Raw genomic sequence first — 21,849 nt, 5'->3', positions numbered from 1 at the left:
TGTCTTCCACCTTGCCTTTCTTTCCTTTCCTTTTCCTTCCACTTCCCAATATGTAAGGTACATTTTACATAATTCCTATAAAAATAATTAAATATTTTGTATACTGTTTATAGATTGCAAAACACTTACGATTATGTAAACAACTTAACTGTAAATTAAGTAATTAGATCCATGAAAGAAACAAAATTCATATTTTCCAAATTGAGAAATTCCCAACCGTCAAATTCTAATGTAGCCTCTTGATTTCTTTCCAGCTCTCTTTATTCTTATGTGAAGATAAATACTCAGTTGCCACTGTCTTGTTTCCTGTGTTGTACCCTTTCTTGAACATTGTAATTTAAAGCAAAAATCAATATTTCTTCCATAAAAGATATGTGGGTAATAATCTTTGAGTTCTTGCATTATTAAAATGGCTTCATTTTTTTCTCACCTTCTTTTAATCATTTATCTGGTTATGAAGTTCTAAGTTTCAAACCACTTTTTCCTAAGACCTTTGAAGACATTGCTTCATTCCATGTCAGCACCTGGTATTATTATTCAAATGTCTGTTCAATTAATTCTTGCCACTCTATAGGGAAACCTTTTAACCTCACTTCCCCCCACCAACTTCTCTGCAGTTCTTCCAAGCAAAACTCTATACACTGCTTTTCTAGACTTGATGTCTTCCATCCTCTCTCTCACCATTGTGTAATAATTTTTTTTTGGTATGGTTGGGTTAGAAGAGAAACTAATCTTTATATTCTCTCACAAGATGAGACCATCTTGCCAGCACTTGCCAGAAAGCTTATGATGAAAGTTGGCACTAGGAATAAGGTCAGTAATTTTTATTTGTGCATATACGCAGAGAAAAAAGGAATCAATTCTCAAAAGACTCTAATAAATTATTCACTGTATAGTATTTTGATCTGTTTCCATTTATCCCATTATTCTGCAGACATTGCCAAAGGATAGTTCGCCAAGAAAATGTATGTATAATATAGGAGTGAGTGTCACTATTCTATTCCTCATTACCTAGAAATACCTCAATTCACTAATCAGCTGGCAGAACCTGTTTGATACCACTAGCTGCTAATACTGGTCCAATTACTAAAGGATGACACAGTAAGAATCATTTGCTCTTTATCCTAATAATCACATTTTTAATTCTTCTGTACTCAAATACTATCTTATTTTTAAAATACAATTTAGTAACAATGACTAGTTTTTATTTTCTTGGGAGACTAATTAATAAAGGAGTTTTTCATTTTATTAAATTTTACTGTCCTATTTTGCTTGATGATGACTTTTATAGGTGTATAGTCCTGAAAAAAAACAATGTTAAATAGCTATAGCAGCGATCAAAAGAAAAGCATGGTGATGAAATGTAGACTAGACTAAATAGAATCACAATGGGGCTGATGAGAGCTTTTTCATATCGTAGTTAATTCAAATAGATGAGAGAATGGGAACACAAGCATATCATTTTTGCTCTACTTGAAGAATTACTATTTAGTATGTGTGCACATGTTCAAAAGATTCATTATGATTTTTTTACTCAGTTTTATTTAGGTCAGTGTTTACCAAACTTTGTCAGTACCACATTTGGATATAATCAAATGGTTCTGTGGTCTAGTAAGTTTGGCAAACAATAATTGGTATATCTTCTAGAAATTCATAATACAGACTGGCATATGGAAAGCTTTGAAGTCACTAAAAGGGCTGGTTCTGGGACTCAAATTTCCAATGCATGGGGGCATGTTTTCTCCCCACACCCAAAGCAGTGTGGGTGTCCTACAGTTCAACTCAATTATGACACTGGCTACCTGGAGACATCATCAGATCCCGCACGTTAAGGGCTCCGTCCTACAAGACTACCCCCACTTCAGATGGCAAACTCAAGCCCAGCACATTACTTGTGTTTCTGACCAAACGGTTATATGACTGGAGGTTCCCACCACTTCCTCCTCAGATTTGATTAATTTGCTAGAGCAGCTCACAAACTCAGAGAAACATTTTACTTACTAGATTATAGGTTATTATAAAGGATATAACTCAGAAACAGCTAGATGGAAGAGATTATAGAGCAAAGTATGAAGATAGGGCATGGAGATTCCTTCCACAGCTTCTCTAGGCATACCACTCTCCCCAAATCTCCATATGTTCAAACTGGTAAGGAAGGTTGCTGAACCTTCCCCTTTTGGGTTTTTATGGAGGCTGCATTACTTAGGCACAATTGATTAAATCATTGCCATTCTGGAGAACAAGCTACTTGCTACACAGTTGGGAGTAATAATTGAAATTCTACTACAATATCCATGTTAAAAATTCTGTCCAATAATTCACTGTAAATTATTTTCCAAATAATTTCTTTAAAAGCACTTAGTTTGGCTGCCATTCTCTTAAACCTGGAGGCACCACTACCACCTGATAGAAACTGGTCTTGCCAAAGTCATTTCTGACCTCTAACTTGCTAAGAAAAAAGAAAAAAAACTCACAAAAAAACAATGGTCCACTCTAGGGATTATCTTACTGGACCTAGTGGCAGCATTTTACAAAACTGATCATTTTAGACTTTTTTTTTTTTCACATTAGACTTCTTAATAGAATTTTTTTTTCACTTTTTCCCAAGACACAAAATTCTTAATGCATTGGCTATTTCTTCTCATATATCTTTGTAGGTACCTCATTTTTATACTTTTATTAGAATACCTGAGGGCTCAGTTCTTAGATTGTGTTTTGTATAAATATTCCCTTGATTTCATTTAGCCTCAAGGTTTAAAGTATCATCTACATTTTGACAATTCCAAAATACACATTTCCAGGTCAGCTCTCTCTCTCCAAATTCCAGATGTATCTCCACCTTTCCTATATTGTCTTATAGTTGGTATGGCCAAATTGAACTTCTGATCTTCCTTCTTAAATGTCTTTCTCCTGTAGCCTTCTCCATCTTAGTTAATGGCAACTATCTTTCTGGTCCTCTATAAACACAAGCTTGGAATCATCCTTTCCTTCTCTTTCATACCTATATTCAAACCATAAGCAAATCTTGCCGGCTTTTCTTGCAGATTATGTGTGGAATCCAATCAGTCTCCACCATCCTCGTGCACTGGGTGAGCTGCACCAATTTCTCATTCTGGAATACTGAAATAGCCTATTCCATCATTACCCCTCCACAGTTCATCATCAACACGGCTGCTAGAATGATCTCTTTTAAATGTATGAAAGATGAAGTCATTTATTTGCTTGTAACTGAGTTATTACATCACATTGTAAGGCCAAATTCCTTATGAAAGCCAAAAGCCCTACATAATCCATCCTGCTCCCAACTCTCACTACCTTTATGAACTCATCTCCAACTACTTTTCTTTGTTCACAGGCCTCTAGCTACATTGGCTTTTTTTGCTCTTCCTAGGACTTGTCATACGTGCTTCTACCTTCCATGCAAACAACTCAAACCTATGCAAATTCACCTTCTCAGTGAGGCCTACGCTGACCATCCTGTTGATAATTGCAATACATGCTTGGCTTGCCTGCTCTCTCAATATCCCCTATCCCTCCTCTGTGCTAAACTTTTTCTGTAGAGTTTATCGTCTAACATAGTAATTTACATATTTATTATGGTGATTTCCTGTCCCCTTCTACTGGAATGGAAGCACGGGCACCCTATGGCGTCATTATAATAAATAACAATAAATAGGACTGCACAACAAATCACTGTAGCGAAAAATAATTTTTCCTATTCCTTTCCAGGTTCTTGACTGAAATAGCTCTCCCCTACCACCACACCACCCATCCTGTAATAAAAGATTAACAGGAGAAAAACAAACAGATGTTTAATAACATCTATATCTCCTGTATATATATACATGGGAGATACCCGGAATTGAGTGATTTTAAAATGGCCCAAGCTATCACCTTAAATACCATCTCCAGAGAAAGACAAAAGATGTTGGGGTTGAGGGGGCTAATTATGGAAAGTTTACAGATAAAAACATAAACAAGAGTAAGGTTGTTCCATGCCTTCTCCATTGGTCAGGGTTTCTAGAGACTTAGTCATCATCTTTCTAGAGCAGAGGGAGACACCCTTACAAATATGTCTCCTATAAAAGCCAACATCTTCCTGGTTTTCAGAGCTTCTCCCATGACTACAGTTTTTTTGTGGGTTGTTTTTTGTTTTGTTTTAGAAAAGTAATCAGCCTAAAATAATTCTGATGCCTAAAGGGCATATTTTGAGATGGCAAACTCTGCTTTTCTTCACTAGATAGTTCCCCCATAGAGCAAGGTCTAAAGAAAAGTTGAAGAGGAATCTGAGCAGCAAAGTGGAGATAAGAGGAAGAATCTGAATTTTGTAGAAGGGTTAAAGTAAGTACAGCCTGCATGGTAGGGAACACATGTAGCACGTATCTACTGGTATCTTCCTGTGACTTTGGTTGTAATGATTACATGCAAATTGCTTCATCTATCCTTCCTGACACCATCAGTAGATGGAAAGAAATCTTGGAGAAGCAGATAAGACAAAGACCTATGCCTGATTCACTGATGTAGTATTTTATCAAAAGTCTGGTAATTCTAATATTTTAAATTATCTCCTAGTATTAGAATTATCTCCTGAATTATATTTGTCAGGGTTGGCTATCAGGGTTTTCTTCCCTGCTATTGGTTTTCCTTAAATGTCTGATATTCCTTAGGCATCTGTATGTATTCATAAAGAACTACATCATATTGCAGATAGCTGTGAAAAGCAAGTTTCCTCAGGAATTACTATATATGCCTGCATTAGACATCCATTTTAAACAGAAGCTATGGTTCTGTTTAAGTTGTTAGGGCATTTCAAGCAGCAGGCACCTATAGGTCAGTATGTGGACAGCATGCAGAAGCTATTGTTCTTGACATGTGCTCGTGCTCGAGTAAAGAGGCTTTAATCTGGGAGTGGAATGCTATTACTCACCCTCCCTAACCCCAAGTGAAAATTCACTTCACCTCTATTCTACTTTCTGTGGCACCTCAATACCATCACTAGGGAGCCTCCCTAACAGAGTAATCTGTATCTTCAAAGAGTTATTCTTTTAGGCTTTACCCTAAAGAAAGCTATCTCAGTAACAATTTATCTGGAGGTAAGAAGCAAGGGCAAGGGTTCCCAATACAGTTCTTCAATGAATCAGCATTACTTGAACATTGGCCCATTCCTTGTCTCCTCCCATTCCTGCCCACTCAAATCTGAGCCTTAAAACTTCTCCTGGATACTTTCCTTGGCTTTGGTTATTTGCTTTTTCTCTCAATCTAATTCCTTCTGCTTTATACCTTCCTGGAATTTCTCAAAACTCTTGTTTTCCAAGCACTTTTATGACTTCATTCTTATATTTTCTGTCATTGGGACCAAGAGAGAGGGGAAACAATCATGGCTGATTATATTCAATTTGTCATGTGGAATTGAAGGTACCAGGATTAACATTAATATAAAAACTTTAGAGACCTGTTGGTGGTACCAATATTTTTCTTCTTTCTTCCGTTTGGCAATGGTCTCTTCTTCCTCCAGTGTGTTCTTTTAATTGCTAAACAAACTTCTATTTCAGAAAATACCTGCCCTAGGAATGTGCAAATTTTTAGCTGTCCTAGGGCAGCCTGAATTTTCATAGAACTAATCTCAGAATTGAAACTAAGACTCATAGCACAAAAAATGCCTAAGATCAACAAGTAGATAAGCAGGGGATCCCTGGGTGGCGCAGCGGTTTGGCGCCTGCCTTTGGCCCAGGGCGTGATCCTGGAGACCCGGGATCGAATCCCACATCGGGCTCCCGGTGCGTGGAGCCTGCTTCTCCCTCTGCCTGTGTCTCTGCCTCTCTCTCTCTCTCTCTCTCTGTGACTATCATAAATAAATAAAAATAAAAAAAAAATCCCTTTAAAAAAAAAAAAAGTAGATAAGCGGTTAATTATGCCAATTCTGGAGCACAAAAAAATCTCATGTCTACTATGTGCCCTATAGCATCCAATTCAAGACATATTCAATCCAGAAAACTGGAAGGATTACAGAAAATTCATTCAGTAGAAAGACTAAAAGTCAAATTATATATATTACTATTTTGTCTAGAAGGAAAAAAAAAAGACTGGTGATTTGTGTAGGAAGTGTAGATTAAGCTATTGTATTGGTCATTTTCCATTTTCTGTCTGTATACCCATACAGATTAAAAAAAAGAAAAAGTTTAAGTTATTGAGGAAATGTTTATGTTGATTACTGGTCTAATTTCCAGGTGTTTATATATCAAACCACACACACACACACACACACACCCCTCCAGAGATTACCTAAGTATCTTTTCAATATTTAGTTTGTACCTTAAGTGTGTATGATTCAGGGTCTATTTTTTCCTTGCAAAAATTATGCCAGAGTCAAAGGGAGGTTTAAAAAAAAAAAAGGAAGGAAAGATTTCAAATAAATCTTCAGCACGGGAAAAACAAGAGATAACCAGGTCCTGAAAAAATGGAGACAGCTGCTAAAAATATAAAGTTAATCCTGATTTGGAAATGGCTTTTTTTTTTTCTTGCCTCACTTGTTCTGTTTGATAGGCTACAGATGATGCTTAGACCAAAATTCAAGCTACAACTATTTTCTTATTATCAAGCAAAAGTATTGAGTATACCTTCCAGGAAATAATTAAGATACATGAATTTAATGGAATAATTTCATTTTCTTCACAGCTTTCAAATTAAAAATGATAACAAATAACTTTATGCAAAGTCTCTCCTTTTTCCCCAATGAGGCCTAAAATGGAAAGTATACTTGCTCCTAGCAAGCAAATACACCAAAATTAAAATTAGCAAAATCTTTAAGGTACCAAAATTTGTGAGGGAAGGAGGATGATAAGAAAGTAAGAGAAATTACCAAATGGCAACCAAACAAGGTCACATCAGGGTTTCAGGTTAGTCCAAAATAACTTCTGGAATATGGTCTATGGCCCCATTGTTTATATACCTTCCACAGCTCTAGAACTACAGAATAAACTTTTAACAATAAAATGAGAACCGAGAACATCATATTGTAAATATTATATTTCTCTCACTCACAATGTTGTATGAGACATTTACTAGTTTTAATATGTATCCATAGGATTAATACTCATATGGAGTATGATGCAAAAAGTGCAGGACTAAAGAAATAAGTCTATATGAAAACAAAAGCACACATTTCTTAGGATTTAAAAATATTGCACATAATAAGGTTGCACAGAAATTACTGGCTGTTTTTACATATAGAATGAGGTATTAGTCAATCTATAGATACGGATGAGTGCAAATAGGAGGAACCACACACACACAAAAATACATAAATCCATGTAAGACCTAGAGCGCCAACAACTAAGAAAGAAATGTGAAAAGATGTGTAAATTAGCTAGGACTTCAACACTACAAAATCATTAGCCAGGGACCAAACACGTAACAATCTCTTGGTAATATTTCAAAAGTTTTCAATGTTCTTTTGGCCTAAAGGGCTATGAGCAATACAATCATTTCCTTTACTCCAATTTTTACTGCAGGAAGGTATGGTTCTGTGGTGAATATTAAATCATGCCTTTCTGAAGCTTTCAGTGGAAAGATACTGCTATCCTTTGCTGAATGACTCAATTACAATTTCACGTACACTTAGCAACCCAAGTCAGAGATGCTGCGGAGCATGCAATTTTAAATTAGCAAAGGTTTCACTGCAAAAACCATTCAAGTTCACACAATTTAAATCTACAATAAGTTTCAAAGGCTAACCTTTAAATATATCAGGCGAACTCAATCTTTTCTTGGTAATAAAACTGGCCACATAAGTAAGCCCAAGGGCAGGTAGAGAAAAAAACCAGGCAGAATTACAACCTTTTTTTTTTTAAAGAATCTTTCCTAATCAGGGAAATTAGTAATTAGCGATTTCTCTACTGAGTGTTGCTGAATTTGTCAAAAACCATTTAAATGCATTTAATACCTTATCAAGTTAAGTGAAATCATGCACTTGTCAAAATAGTTCACAGAAAATTGTTTTGCATCAAAGATATTGAAGAAAATTCGACTAGTTGGGTTTAGAAAGAACAGAAAAATCGTGAACTACTGTCCTGAACAGTCAGTATATGTAGTAACCATATTTCCTCTCCGTTGAGTGACAGTCCTGCAGTGCTTGCTAGATCCATGGAATCTATTTTCAGTCTGTACTGTGTGCCGATTGGTGGTATCAAAACCACTAAAAGAAAACATTTTCTCCATATCTTCAAACATGTCATCAAACAGTCCACCTCCAAAAGAAAACTCCTGGAAATGATGTCTTTGTCTACTGGAACCATCCTGGCGTGTCTGGAAGTGATTCTCAAAATGCTTCTTGGATCGAGTGTTTTGGTTTTGACCAAAAAACCCAAAGTCTTTAAATAAGTCATCAAAATTGAAGTTAAATGATTGCTCAAAAGGACTTCCGCTACCTCTTTGTCCTTTAACGTTAGTAAAAGCACTGTGTCCAACTGTATCATATTCTTTTCGCCTATTAGCATCTGAGAGTGTTTCGTATGCTGAAGGAAATAAAAATACTTTAGTAACTGAAGGTAATGAAAATTACATACATCCAAATCTCTTCAAATAAGTGAATTCAACTCTCTTTTTTAGGGAAAAGATTTCATATCACCATTAAGCCAAGACATCACAAACACAGGGGAAAAAAAATGAAAGGTACAAAAGGCAGGGCCTTTGTCCTATATACTGTGCAGTATCAGCTGTTGGAATAATGCCAGCCCTTAGTAAATAACCAATAAATGAATGCTACCATTACTTACAAATAAGCATGTGGAAAACAAACAATTACAGAGTTATTTTTCATATTACTTGGGTAAAACCATTACCTGTATTAAATAATTTAACGGTCCAATACAACCAATTAAAATTTTCACTTACTTACTAGTTGAAGTAAATGTTTAACTCTCTACTCAATTACTTCCACCCACCATTAATTACTGAATGCTCAGGAGGTGCAATTTGTTTTAGAACTAGTCTTAAATCAAAATTTGTTTCATATTTTTCCTTTAAACATAAATGTGGCTTTTAAACATAGATCAAGTGAAGGAAAAAAACCCAAACATTTCAGTCTATTTAAATTTTTATAGCTAATATTTTATATTTCATCTCCATACTTAGTAAATAAAAACTGTTTCATAAGTTAGCTTTTTACATATCTAAAATTCCTTTTAACATGGAAACAAGCAATGTCATAAATAATAAAAGAATAAAGCAATACATTTTTAACATTTTAGGATCTATGTGACAATAAAAATTGGTATTACCATTCATTCATCCATCCAGGAATCAAAGCAATTGTGATAAGAAGATAGTCTCAACAATCTCCTTTATTTAAACGTAGACCCTACTCTGTGACCCATCATCACATTATCCCCCCAAATATACACTTCTTAGCTATCATTCTCCTTTACTACTAATTAGTATTTGTGAGACCTCAGAGATAATCATTTACTTACCTTCTGCAATCTCTCTGAATTTTGCTTCAGCATCAGGACTCTTATTTTTGTCAGGATGGTACTTCATGGCCAACTTGTGAAAAGCTTTCTTGATTTGGCGCTCTGATGCTGATTTTGGCACACCTAAGATATCATAGTAACTTTTTGATGCCAAAATTAATTCCGTTATCATTAAAATGCAGATTGCAAAGATGAAAACTGACTGGGGAGTAGCCATTTCTAATATCCTAAAAAAAAGAGAAAAACAATTTTACCCACGGAGCCAATCTTAACACTTCATTCTTCTTTTAGGATACAATGCATACTTAACGCGCCATCAAAACGTTAAGCATATAGTATCTTGTACTTGTTCCCATGTCATTTCGTTTTTGCAGGCTTTATTATTACCTCTATGTTGGTTGTGACCTTCTTAAAATCAAATATAATTCAAATCGAGGAAAGAATCGCTTTACCTTTTCACTAATACTCTGATCAGACACAGAGTAGACACAAAAATATTCAATAACTGTTTTTTACCAGTAAACACTGAAGGCTAATGATTTGTGAACACTGTAAAAAGGGTGCAAAATCCAAATACTTTTTAAAGGGATGTCAATTCTCCTTTCAAGAACTCGTATTCTAAGAGGACTAAAAGTATTTGACTTCGCAGGAAAAAAAAAAGTACAATACCAAGGTAAAGAGCCCACTCAGTATGTCTGAACTGATGACCCTCCCTCCCTAAGAACGCCCTGACTTCAGCTTTCCTTTCAGCAAGGTGAGCCAAGGGCTGCACATACTGAATCTCAGTGGCATATTAATCTTGACAATACAATAGCATGTGATGATTTTTTAATGGTAAGATTCCCAGATATTTAACCCAAAAACAAACAAAAAGTATAAACGGGATTTTGTTAAAACAAAACAAAACAAACAAAACTCCTAACGGAATTTAAGATTTCTGCTCAGACTCCCAGAAACACCACAGTCTGTACTTTTAGATAAGGTAAACACTTATTTTTCAAACTTCTTGGCAGTCATGAAAACCACTTCTCTAACCTTAAAGGTGGTCTATCTACGTAAGGCATCAACATAGGATCCTGCGTACTATACATGCGACGACCTGGGATTCAAAAACGAACGTGATCCCGTGTTTTGTGAAGTCTGCCCTGAGTCCTTAATACCCGGTGATGACGTAACAAGGCTGACGAAAGACGCTAGGGTTTGTGGCAACTGCCTGCCCTCCTCTCCTGTGGCCTCTGCTGAGCGCAATTAGCGCACGGATGCCCCCTTTCCGAAGACTTACTCAGAGTCACGGACGGGTACTAAGGATCAAGTACGAGCTCCTCGTTTACGGAAGGCGAACCTGGGGCGGCCCGGGTGGGGCGCGGCGGTTCAGCGCCGCCTTCGGCCCAGGGCGTGACCCCGGGGTCCCGGGATCGAGTCCCAAGTCCCGCGTCGGGCTCCCGGCATGGAGCCCGCTTCTCCCTCTGCCTGTGTCTCTGCCCCTCTCTCTGTGTCCCTCATGAACCAACAAATAAAATCTTTAAAAAAAAAAAAAAGAAAGAAAGAAAAGAAAGAAAGAAAAGAAAGAAAAGAAAGAAAAGAAAGGAAGGAAAGGAAGGAAAGGAAAGGAAAGGAAGGAAAGGAAGGAAAGGAAGGAAAGGAAGGAAGGAAGGAAGGAAGGAAGGAAGGAAGGAAGGAAGGAAGGAAGGAAGGAAGGAAGGAAGGAAGGAAGGAAGGAAGAAAGAAAGAAAGAAAGAAAGAAAGAAAGAAAGAAAGAAAGAAAGAAAGAAAGAAAGAAAGAAAGAAAGAAAGAAAGAAAGAAAGAAAGAAAGAAAGAAAACGGAAGCCGGGCGGGGGCTGCGGACGCCACCAAGACTGCAGGTACTTGCCCCAGCCCAAGGGCAGGTCCGAACCTGACGGGGAGGGAGGCGCAGCGCGGGCTTCAGGGAGGGCTGGCCCGCCGCTCCGCACTCCGCAGCCCACGGACGTCTCCTTCCCGAGAGCGACCACGGGGACAGCGGCCCGGGCCAGCCTGCACCCCAGACGCCCGGGGCCCGTCCGGCCCGGCCCGCCGCCGCCGCCGCCGCCGTGCCCTCGGCCGCCCCCGGCCCTGGGAGGAGCTGTCCGACGCCCGGAGAAGCCCGCGGCCAGCCCCGAGCACGAAACGCCCTAGTCAGGGCGTCGGTCGCCTCCTCCTCCTAACCCCTCAGCGCCACCAGGCAGGCAGCTGGAGGCCCCCGCGACGACCGTGGCGGACCCCGGGACCCCGGCGACCCCGGGCCAGCCCGCAAAGACCCGCCGAGGCCCCGCGGGGGCCGCTCTGCACACCCCTCCCCCCGACCCCGGCCTCGTCCCTCACCCGCACCCTCCGCCGGCCGCTGCCCAGCCGCAGAGCTGAGGCGCCGGGAGACTGACGCCCGGCCCCTCACGGGCCCTCGCGCCGGCCCCCGACGTCCCCCTCCGCCGCGCGCACACAGACCTAGCGCTCCGCCACCGCCGCCGCACCGCCGCCGCCGCCGCCGCGTCCCCTCTCAGCTCGCTCCCCGCTGGCCGGCGGCCGCCGCTGCCGCCACCTCAGGAGACGACCTTACACGAAACGCTCCCCTATTGGCTCCTGCGTCCCCACGTGACCCTGGCGCCCTACGCGCACGTGGAAAACTGTTGTTGCCGCTCCGCCCGCGCGTCACTTCCGGCCCCAACCTCCAGAAAGGGCGGCGCTGAAGCCGGCAGAAGCGGAAGTGAGTCGACGGTCGCCACCGTCCTTCCGGCTCGGCCGCCTGTGGCGCAGGCGCAGTGGCTCGGCGACGCGCTCGGGGGTGGTAGCTCGCTCCGCCTCGGCGGACGGGGTCACGTCAGCGCCCCTCGCCGGCCCGGCCCCTCCGGGCCGCCGCGGAGGGCGCGATGCCTCGCTACTGCGCGGCGATTTGCTGTAAGAACCGTCGGGGACGAAACAGTAAGGACAAGCCGGAAGCTGAGTTTCTACCCGTAAGTTGTCCCCGGAGCAGAAGCGCCCGCCTTTACGGTGAGGCCACGGGGCTGTGGCGTTTGGGGCCGGCGGTACCCGGAGAGTCGTCCTCGGCCCCACCGGCGCGTCCCTTCACAGCGCGGGAGGACGACGTGGAGGCTCGAGTTCAGGTTTATTCAGAAACGTCCTAACCGAGAAGGACACGGGGCTGGTGGGAGGAGCGTAGCGGCCCTTGGTGGGGGGGGGGGTAAACGGCTGGCGCGTGGGGGCGGCGCTCCGCGGTTTTCAGAGCGTTTCCCGCCCTCGCCTGGCCTGTCTTGGACATGGACCTCCGCGTCAGGTGCGCCTCAGGTGCGTCTCAGGTGAGCCTCAGGTGCGCCTCAGGCCGGCCGCAGCTGCGCTCACGCTCACCTCACCTCGGGGTAACTCCGCTTGCGTAGACGGCCCTTCCTTCCGTTTTTCCCCCCGAAGAAACGGAGGCCCTTGAGGAAGTAGGCCGCCCTGGAAGCGTCGTGAGCGCGCGCGGGCCTCCCGGCGACACCCTCCCGACCGTCCCGAGAGCGGGTCAGGGTGGCGCCCAACTCGCCGCCGCGCTCTGTCTCTCCGTGAAGCCACAGGAGGGAAACTCCCCTTTTTATTCAGGAGAACTGGGGAGCCGGAGCGGGTGGCATTTTCGAGGGCAGGTCCCCAAAGCCAGCCGGACTCCGGAGGCCCCAAACCGGGCGCCCCGACTCTGAAGCTGACTGACCTTCCGCAGATGTATTTAAAGACTCTGCCTAGGATCTCCCACCTGTAAAGGGAGATTAAATCGTCCCTACCGCCGCCTTTCGTGTGCAAATAGGCGAAGCAGCCCTTATCGTTCAGTACGTGCTTATTTAACGTATGTGAGAATCCACATACTTACAATATTCGATTTCCTTTTTTTGTTTGTTTGTAAAAGTCATTTAGCTCTAACCTGATCGTCTTTTAGATTTTTTTACCAGCTATTTTGTGAAGCCCCCCCCCTTTTTTTTTTTAAGACCGGAAGCTCTCTGCTCACAGACATGGTTGTTTTCCATTATTTTAACTAATGGGTTTGGGTGGTGGTGGGGGGGGGGACCCTGATAAGCCAAAATAATTCACATGTGGCAGTATTTCCAGGACTCTTTCCCATTTGGAGGCCACAAGATGCAGAGAGAGATTTTGGGGGAGATTCTAGTTTAACAATAGCTATGGCTCTTGAAAGTTTGTAACAAACCCAGCAAACAAAAACATGTTGAACTTGATTTAGCCTCATTTCCCAAATTGAATTGGCCTTCATCTGGGGGGCAATAATCCCAGACTCCCAAATTCTTTAAATTTTCCCATAGTCACTGTATTTAAGGAGGGTAAAATAACAATGCCAGAGGAAGTCAGTTAAAAAGATTTCTTTCTTCAAAATGTGAGTTTACCAAAAGTGGATTTTTAAATGTTATTTCCCCCATGTAACCCGCAAAATAAAAATTAGTTTTATTCCCCTAACAGCATCAAACTTGAATTGGATTTGTTAATGCTAACACTGTAGCAAGGTGTACTATAGATTACTTTGAGAATTCAGCTTGTGTGTGCATATAGTGTTAAGTATATAATATTATTTTATGCTTTTGGGGGAATTAGAAAGATGGTGAAACAAAATTACAAGCAAATTGAACCACTGTAAAGGCCCTGAGTTGTTCAGGAAACGTATTGCCTGAGACTTCTTAGAGATTTACCTGTTGAGAAAGCATTGCAGTCCAGTTACCAGTAAGGATATTCAGAGTAGTCTTTTTTAATTGTGTGATAACTTAGTGTATAGGTATGATAGAAATAATTTGCAAACAGCCTCCTTATACATGAGATTACATGTAAAAATATTGTAAAGGGCATATTCTCATTTTAGATGTAGCAGAAAAGGTATGAACTTTTCTATGGCTAAAAGAATTCAGGTCCTCTGAAAAGAAAAATTATTTTTGTCCTTCAATGCCTTTTCTGATTATGTCTATAACCTGAGTTCTTGATATGTGCAAGGTTAAGGAATTTTCAAACCATGTGTGAAAATTGTATCTGTTGTAAGAACTTCTGAAGGTAGGTCATCTGATTTTTCCATGTAAGGGTATTTGAGTTAAAAATTATTTTCTATAAAGTACTTAGACTCCTTTAGCATCTTGTAAAGTTACCAGTATTTGCAGGATGGGGGGAGGGGAGGAAGCATGCTATTATAAAGCATAAACTAAGTAGTAGGAATTGAGAGGGAATATATAATTGCTGCTTTTTGTATGAGAAACCTTATATTCTTTTTTAAAAGTAGGAAATTAGACTTCATAAAATCATTTTAAGAAATATGAATACTGTGTTAACTGTTTAATGCAGTTTAAACTGAAACCTATTTAGACTGGTAGGAAAAAGTTTTCTCTCAGATTCTGTCATTAGCCCAATTTTGCCTATAAAACACATCTCAGTAAGTTAGCACCAACTCTCAAAAAAGGTTATTGTCAGCACAGGAACAACACATGTAAAGAACTGTCTTACCTTTCTCTGTCTTTTCTGTTTGATTTATTTCATGTTATATCAGAGTCTGTTTGTAACCTGTTTAGTTCTTGTGTCAGTATTCAGAGCTTGAATTTTAGGGTTCTCAATTCTCTGGACGTAGAAGTTTAGAAATACTAAATTACATATGGTTAGAATTGAGCCTGAATCTGGTAAAGGGAATGGAATATTAGTAGTTTTATGAAATTTAGTGTTCATTGTCAATTAAATCACTTGTTTGAACTAACTTCTTATTTTAAAAATGTTAATATAAGTAAGAGCCTAAAGCTTAATATTTCTTAAGTTATAGACAAGACACCATTTAACTTGTAGTATTAGTGTAGAATACATTTGAGTGGGACTTTATGAAAAGCTTTTTCCTAGTTCTAGGCAAAATACATAACAAAATAAAAATGAAATATAATCCACAGAAAATATGAATAGATTTTACCCTTTGTTGGAACACATATATTTTTACTTGAAGGACTTGTTATGTTTTACCAGCCATTGCTCTTTTTTGTTTAAGATTTTATTTAGAGAGATAAAGTGCTCATGCAAGTAGGGGAAGGGGCAGGGGCTGAGGGAGAGAAGGAGAATCTCTGGCATGCTCCACACTCAGCGCAGAGCCCAACTCGGAGCTCAGTCCCAGGACCCTGAGATAATGACCTGAGCTGAAATCAAGAGTCAGACGCTTAGTCACTTAGTCAACTGAGCCACACAGGAACCCTATGAGCCATTTTTCTGAAAAGCTTTGCCTACACATTTTATAGCTTAGTCATCTTTACTGTAGAGATGATGTAGAATTGTCATTAAGGTGCTTTTACTCAGTGTAGATGGTTGCCTTGCTTTTGCAGCACTCAGTGCATAGGTTACCTATATATGCAGTCCTGGAATTTGCAAAATTGTAAAAATATAGCAAAGTTTTCCTTTTTTAATTTCAGGTTTCCTCTACATGACAAAGAAAGACTTGAAAAATGGTTAAAGAATATGAAACGAGATTCATGGGTACCCAGTAAATACCAGTTCCTGTGTAGTGACCATTTTACTCCTGACTCTCTTGACATCAGATGGGGTATTCGATATTTGAAACAAACTGCAATTCCAACAATATTTTCTTTGCCTGAAGACGATCAGGTATTGGAGGCAGCAGCACATAGGGGAGAGGGGGACAATGCTGAGCAGGATGGTAGGTTGCAGGGTGGCAGGTAATGGAAGTTAAGGGAGGGAGAGGGAAAGATAACTGCTGGGGAAACAGATACTTGAGGAAAAGGAAGACTAATTTATGCTTCTGCTAAAAGTGTGAATAATTTTATGAAAAAAACGTAAACTGAAGAACAAAAGATAACACATACATAAATTATTAAGTTATTCATGTAAGTTAATGATCTAAGATTTCGGTACTGGTCTTTTGAATGACCTGCAATGTTTCCATCATGTATTGAATGAATATGCTTAATACTTTTTTAAAAACTAAATTTAGAGTATATTTGAGTCGTTACATGCTTAGAACATTTTTTTAACTTGTGTAAATTTACTTGGCCGGTATTTTTCTCAAAGTTGTAGTTAAATATTCAGCACTGACTAATAAGAGAATAAGGTTAGTGAGGACATCTTTAGAATTTGAAAATATTATTTTCTAGGAAAAAGACCCTTCCAAAAAAAAATCTCAGAAGAAAAAATTAGATGATGAGAAAGAAGTGTGCCTAAAAGCCAAGTCACAAGAATCATTTGCTTCAAATGAGTTAAAGAAAAATACAGTTAATACAAATATTCTCCTTGAACACACAGAATTACGTAATTCATCTACTTTGGTGAAGCCACCAGCTCCCAAACCAGAATGTATACAAAATAACGTATTAACTCTTAATCTGCTTAAACAAGATATTGGAATACCAGTATCTACCTTGGAAACTTCAGTTACCCAAGACATAGATATAGGTGGTTTTCACACATCTTTTGAGAATCTAAATTCTACGACTATTACCTTGACAACTTCAAACTCAGAAGATGTTCAGCCATCTTTGGAAACCCAAGAAGTGTTTGAAATAACTGCGAATCATCTTGCTAACCCAAACTTTACAAATAATTCCATGGAAATTAGGTCCGCACAGGAAAGTCCATTTTTACTCAGCACAATTACTCAAACAGTCGAAGAGTTAAATACAAATAAAGAATCTGTTATTGCCATTTTTGTACCCACAGAAAGTTCCAAACCAATTAATTCTTTTGTATCTGCTGAAAAAGAAACTGTGGAAAAGGAAGATCTAGACATTGAAGACTCCTTATATAAGGATGTAGACTATGAGACAGACGTTTTACAAATTGAACATTCTTACTGCAGACAAGATATAAATAAGGAATATCTTTGGCAGAAAGTTTCTAAACTGCATTCAAAGATAACTCTTCTCGAGCTACAAGAACAACAAACTCTTGGAAGATTGAAGTCTTTGGAAGCTCTTATAAGGCAGCTAAAACAAGAAAACTGGCTATCTGAAGAAAATGTCAAGATTATAGAAAATCATTTCACAACATATGAAGTTACTATGATATAGAATGTAAAGAGTTTAACACTATGACTTTTATATAAGCTTTTTGCAGCCAAACTAAATTATATGTAACTTTTTCCGGTATAAAGTTCTCATCTTAAGCTAAGAAAATGTTCTAATGTTAAAAACTGCATCCCATTCTTGTAGTGTTCATTATTAAGAAAAACAAGAGAGTTGTTGGACTGTAAGAGAAGAAGTTTCACCACTTGGTAATCTTCTAAATTAAAGTTAAAATAGGGTAAATAAATAATATGATTCATAAAATGGGAGAACATGGAGATGGTGAAAGGAGCCCAGAAGAGAAATCAGGCTTGGATATCAGTGCCAGTTCTACCTTTGGCATGTGATTTGGGCGAATTACTTTGGAGCCTCAGTCTGTAATCTGTACAATAAGGGCACTTACAAAATCTAGTCTGTTTATAGTTCCTTTTCTTTCTATTAAGATACTTTTTTAATAGAACAACTTTTTGGTAAGATAATACATACTTACGTAATACTAGATGTTGGCTAGTATTTGATGTTATTTGCTATTGAATTATCCTCAGAATTCTGTGGTATTTGACTTGTTGACTATAGTTATTTGTAATAATAGTACTCCTTTTATAATTTTATTCCACTTGAGTGATACTAACCATTAGTCCGGTTCATAGGAGAGGTACTTTAAACTTCAAAGAATATGTATTTCAATACCCTATATGTAGCTGACCATCATAATACATAGTCAGGTAATCTCCTTAACATTCTATATTAAAAAAAAAAAAACATTCTATATTTAAGGTTATAATTTATAAACCAAAAATTGTAATGAGGTTAATTTTTAAAACTATGTAGATTACTATATTTTGGAAATCATAACTTATATCTATTTAATGTGTAGTTTTTTTAAATGTGTGCTTTTGTCATTTTTAAATTCCAGAATGATAGAGTACTATTTAATATTATACATGCCCACTTATATATATGTATTTTATTAAAATTTATAAGCAAGAAACTGTAGATCTGGAGTGATCTTAGACAAGCAAGAAAGGAATGATGGTGATGTAAATAAAAATATTGCTTATATCCATGAGAATTTTTTTTTAAATTTGAAAAAGACAGTGGGAACAGCAGAAATGTAGAAAATAATGATTTAAAATTGACAGTTAATATAATTGAATATGTTACTGATTATAGTATTGAGCAAGTTCCTATCAGTTCTTATCACACTTTTCCTTACCTTTTTTATAAAAAAAAAATACTACTACTTAATCTCAATGGAGTGTTTTGAGAATTCAATGAAGTAACGTGTTTTTGGTTCTGGAAAATAGGAGGTGCTCAATAAACATTAGTTGACTGCACAGCAGATAGTATACTAATTGTTTTGTAAATTCATGGTGATTATTTTTGGCCACACTTTATTTTTTTCAAGCTAATACAATTCATTGGTATTATATAAATAATGTATCTTAAATATGAAAAGTTAATTTATTGGTATTTTTATTATTGGAGAAAAAAACATAGATTTTTGCATAAATGATGTACAGATAATTGTAGAATTAATGTATTTAAGTATTCCCATGCTCCATTTTACAATATTTATTTGAAATAATTACTGTAGATGAAAATAACTTTAATAAGTCATTATAAAATAATGTTTCAACTCTGTTTTTACCTGTGCATATTGTATTTATTTTCTCTTTATTTAAAGTTGTAGTCTACTCAGGAATAATTTAAACTGGTTGTATTTCTTTAAACTTAATAAATTATAAATATTTAAGATCTTTTCTTGGCTTACCTATGTTCGATTCAGGGTGTTTCCAGCCTTTTAACTTCTATATTTGGGGGTTCTGGCCAACTCTATTTCTTATTTGAATTATTTTAGTCTCTTAGCTAATCTTGCCAGTGTTTTCAGTCCCTTCCATATCATTCTAGATTTTGCTGTTAGCTTTTTCCTTCAACTACAGATCTAACTATATCATCCACTCACTACTTAACTTTCCCAGAAATCTGAAATTACTCTTCAATATAGAATAAAGCCAAGCTTCTTACCATATATGATTCTCTGTGATTTGCTTCATCCTATGTTCTAGCCACACTGGACTACTTAGCATTTTCCAAACATACCATACAGGTGACTTTCTTCATGTTTATTTTATTCCCTAATTTCAGTCAAAATTATAGCTTTGGTTGAATTTTGTCTCCCTTTTCCCAGTCAAAATTGTTTCCTGTCTACTCCTACAGAAAACAGTTTTGTTTTGTAATACTGTAACAGCATCTGCCTTATACTTTTTATATCATATTTATGGATATTCTTTTGACTAGATTGTAAGCTCTTTAAAGCAGAATTTTCATTAATTACTTGTTTCTCTGACAGTGTAATTCACTCAAACGTTTGGATAAATATTTTGAATCTGCCTACTTAATTCTTTTCCCTTAAAATCAAGAACCTTCTTACAAAATGGATCCTTAAGATCTTAAACATCTTAAGAATGTTTAGGAAAAGACCTAGAGCTTCACATAATCTTTGAAACATTCCATGTCCTCAATGGACAATGCAATTTACCAGTACCTGCTATGCCATCTATGAATAGATTGTATTGTGGAAGGCTATTCCCACCCCAAAATAGTCTCTGCTTTCTATCCTGTATAATAAAAAAGGAAGTAAACCCAAATATGGCTACAGAATATATCTCATTCTGTATTCTCTTCTATAGTGTGACCTTGTCACTCCCTTATCAAGAGGTGGAATTTATTTCTCTACCTTTTTTAATCTGGTGGGCTATGTGAATGCTTTGACCAAAATAATACGGTGAAAGTGATAAAGCCAGTTCCAAACTTAGACCTTAATTGGCCTGAATTAAGGCTTAATTGGCCTTAATTCACTTCTTTGTAACAGTATCTTTAAGTATGCTAGATGTCCTATAAAATGTGATTACCAAGAGACCATGCTGGAAAAGCCAAAGCCACATAGGCTCTGGAAAGTGAGGCATCAGACACATTAGTGAAGAAGCCAGTAAGCAATTGTGTTTCTATGACAGAATCATGAAAGACTGTAATTGAAGTTAACAGGTATCTGGAATTGGAGGAGGAGGTGTGAAGACCTGTTTAAAAAAAAAAAAAAGTGATGCAGTAGTTACCCATACGTGCAGCTTGGTACGTGTCCCTTTCTAAACTTAAAAGGTTGGAGCTTTATTCCCTAGAGGGGACAAAATAGAAGTTCTTCAGAAAAGATAGAGGCAAGGGTGCCATACTGAGAAGAGGTGTTAAGTGAATGATTGTAAGCTGAATAGTGAACTCCAACCCAGTCTCTATCACATAATTTGGTTCCCAGAACTGTGGCAACCAAGCTTATGCCCTCTACTTTTCTCTCAGGAATTTAACAAACTCATTAGGACAAGATTTCACATTGCAGGTTCAAGTTGGGTCCAGCTAAGCACATGTTTTCATTACCCAAACCGTTTCAATTGGTTTGGTATAAAACTGAGTCATCTGTGATTTAAAAATTTTCTCAAGTGATTCTCATATACAGCAAAAATTGAATCTCCTTGCTCTACAATGAATCTTATGAACGTAACTCATTCCTGAGTACAGAGCTTCTCATCAGTGTCCTGCTGTCAACAGTCACTGAAAATATTAAAAGTAGCAAAATTAGTAGAAAGCAATTTAGAGAAAACACTAAAAGGAAAGTTAGGGGGAGGAACCCAACTATACTTAACGTTTACTGAGAAAACTATTGCATACTTGAAAACAATACGTTTTTGAAAAAATATTAATGAAAATAAAAAGGGCTCTAGTAATTTAAAGTGTGTTAGGGGCACACCAAGGCAGACTATTTTTAAAAATCAGAACTTTGGACACAAAAAGGATCTTACCTTCAGCAGGGAAAAAAAAAAAAAAAAAAACACAAAAGGTCAAGAACAGCTTCAAACTGAATGGCTACACTGAAAGCAAGAAGACCGGAGATCAATGATCTGAAAATTCTGAGGAAAAAAGATTTCCTAGTTAGAATTCCATACCCAAAGTCTCCAAAGATTGCGTCCTCTGTATCCTTTAAGGCAGCTATTAGAAAATGCATCCTATGGAAATAAGACCGTAAAAGAAAATCAAGAGAATGGCTTATCTCCTAAAATTATTTTCTAGATGATATTATCATTCAATTGATCTAGAGATTAGAAATAGGAAAAAGGAAATCCAAATAAAGCAGAGGGAATTCTAAGTTGGTAGTTAAGGGAGGTCCCAACATAAGCTGACCATAGGCCTAAAAAGCCTCCAGCCCAAATTGGAGTAGGTCAGAAGGTTCAGGGATAGAGTTCTTCAAGAAGATGAAAATTGATAGAATAACTAACGTGTTAACACCTTCAGAGGAATCTCACATATCTGGGGC

The 21,849-nt window shown here is 38.3% G+C and overlaps 3 protein-coding genes across 3 annotated transcripts; 2 read left to right on the top strand and 1 right to left on the bottom strand.

Moving 5' to 3' along the window:
- Positions 1-7,011: 7,011 nt before the first annotated feature.
- DNAJB9 (DnaJ heat shock protein family (Hsp40) member B9) lies at positions 7,012-11,992 on the bottom strand. Its single transcript, XM_055314706.1, has 3 exons — positions 11,932-11,992; positions 9,471-9,697; positions 7,012-8,513 (listed from the first exon to the last, which is right to left on the bottom strand). Exons 2-3 carry the CDS (start codon positions 9,685-9,687, stop codon positions 8,062-8,064), a joined length of 669 nt encoding a protein of 222 aa, XP_055170681.1. The 5' UTR covers positions 9,688-9,697; positions 11,932-11,992; the 3' UTR covers positions 7,012-8,061.
- On the top strand, positions 10,730-12,173 carry LOC129502748 (atherin-like). The gene is made up of 3 exons (XM_055314511.1): positions 10,730-10,826; positions 11,456-11,624; positions 11,663-12,173. Exons 1-3 carry the CDS (start codon positions 10,730-10,732, stop codon positions 12,171-12,173), a joined length of 777 nt encoding a protein of 258 aa, XP_055170486.1.
- An 82-nt stretch (positions 12,174-12,255) lies between these two features.
- On the top strand, positions 12,256-19,954 carry THAP5 (THAP domain containing 5). The gene is given in 4 exon segments (XM_055314704.1): positions 12,256-12,416; positions 12,418-12,437; positions 15,882-16,074; positions 16,581-19,954. Coding segments are annotated over 4 exon segments (1,188 nt in total). The 5' UTR covers positions 12,256-12,353; the 3' UTR covers positions 17,493-19,954.
- Positions 19,955-21,849: the final 1,895 nt, after the last annotated feature.

This window comes from Nyctereutes procyonoides, unplaced genomic scaffold, assembly GCF_905146905.1.
Source record: "Nyctereutes procyonoides isolate TBG_1078 unplaced genomic scaffold, NYPRO_anot_genome, whole genome shotgun sequence".
Taxonomy (NCBI): Eukaryota; Metazoa; Chordata; class Mammalia; order Carnivora; family Canidae; genus Nyctereutes; species Nyctereutes procyonoides.
Note: the sequence above shows the minus strand (reverse complement) of the source record. Positions and strands in the feature narration are given on the sequence as shown.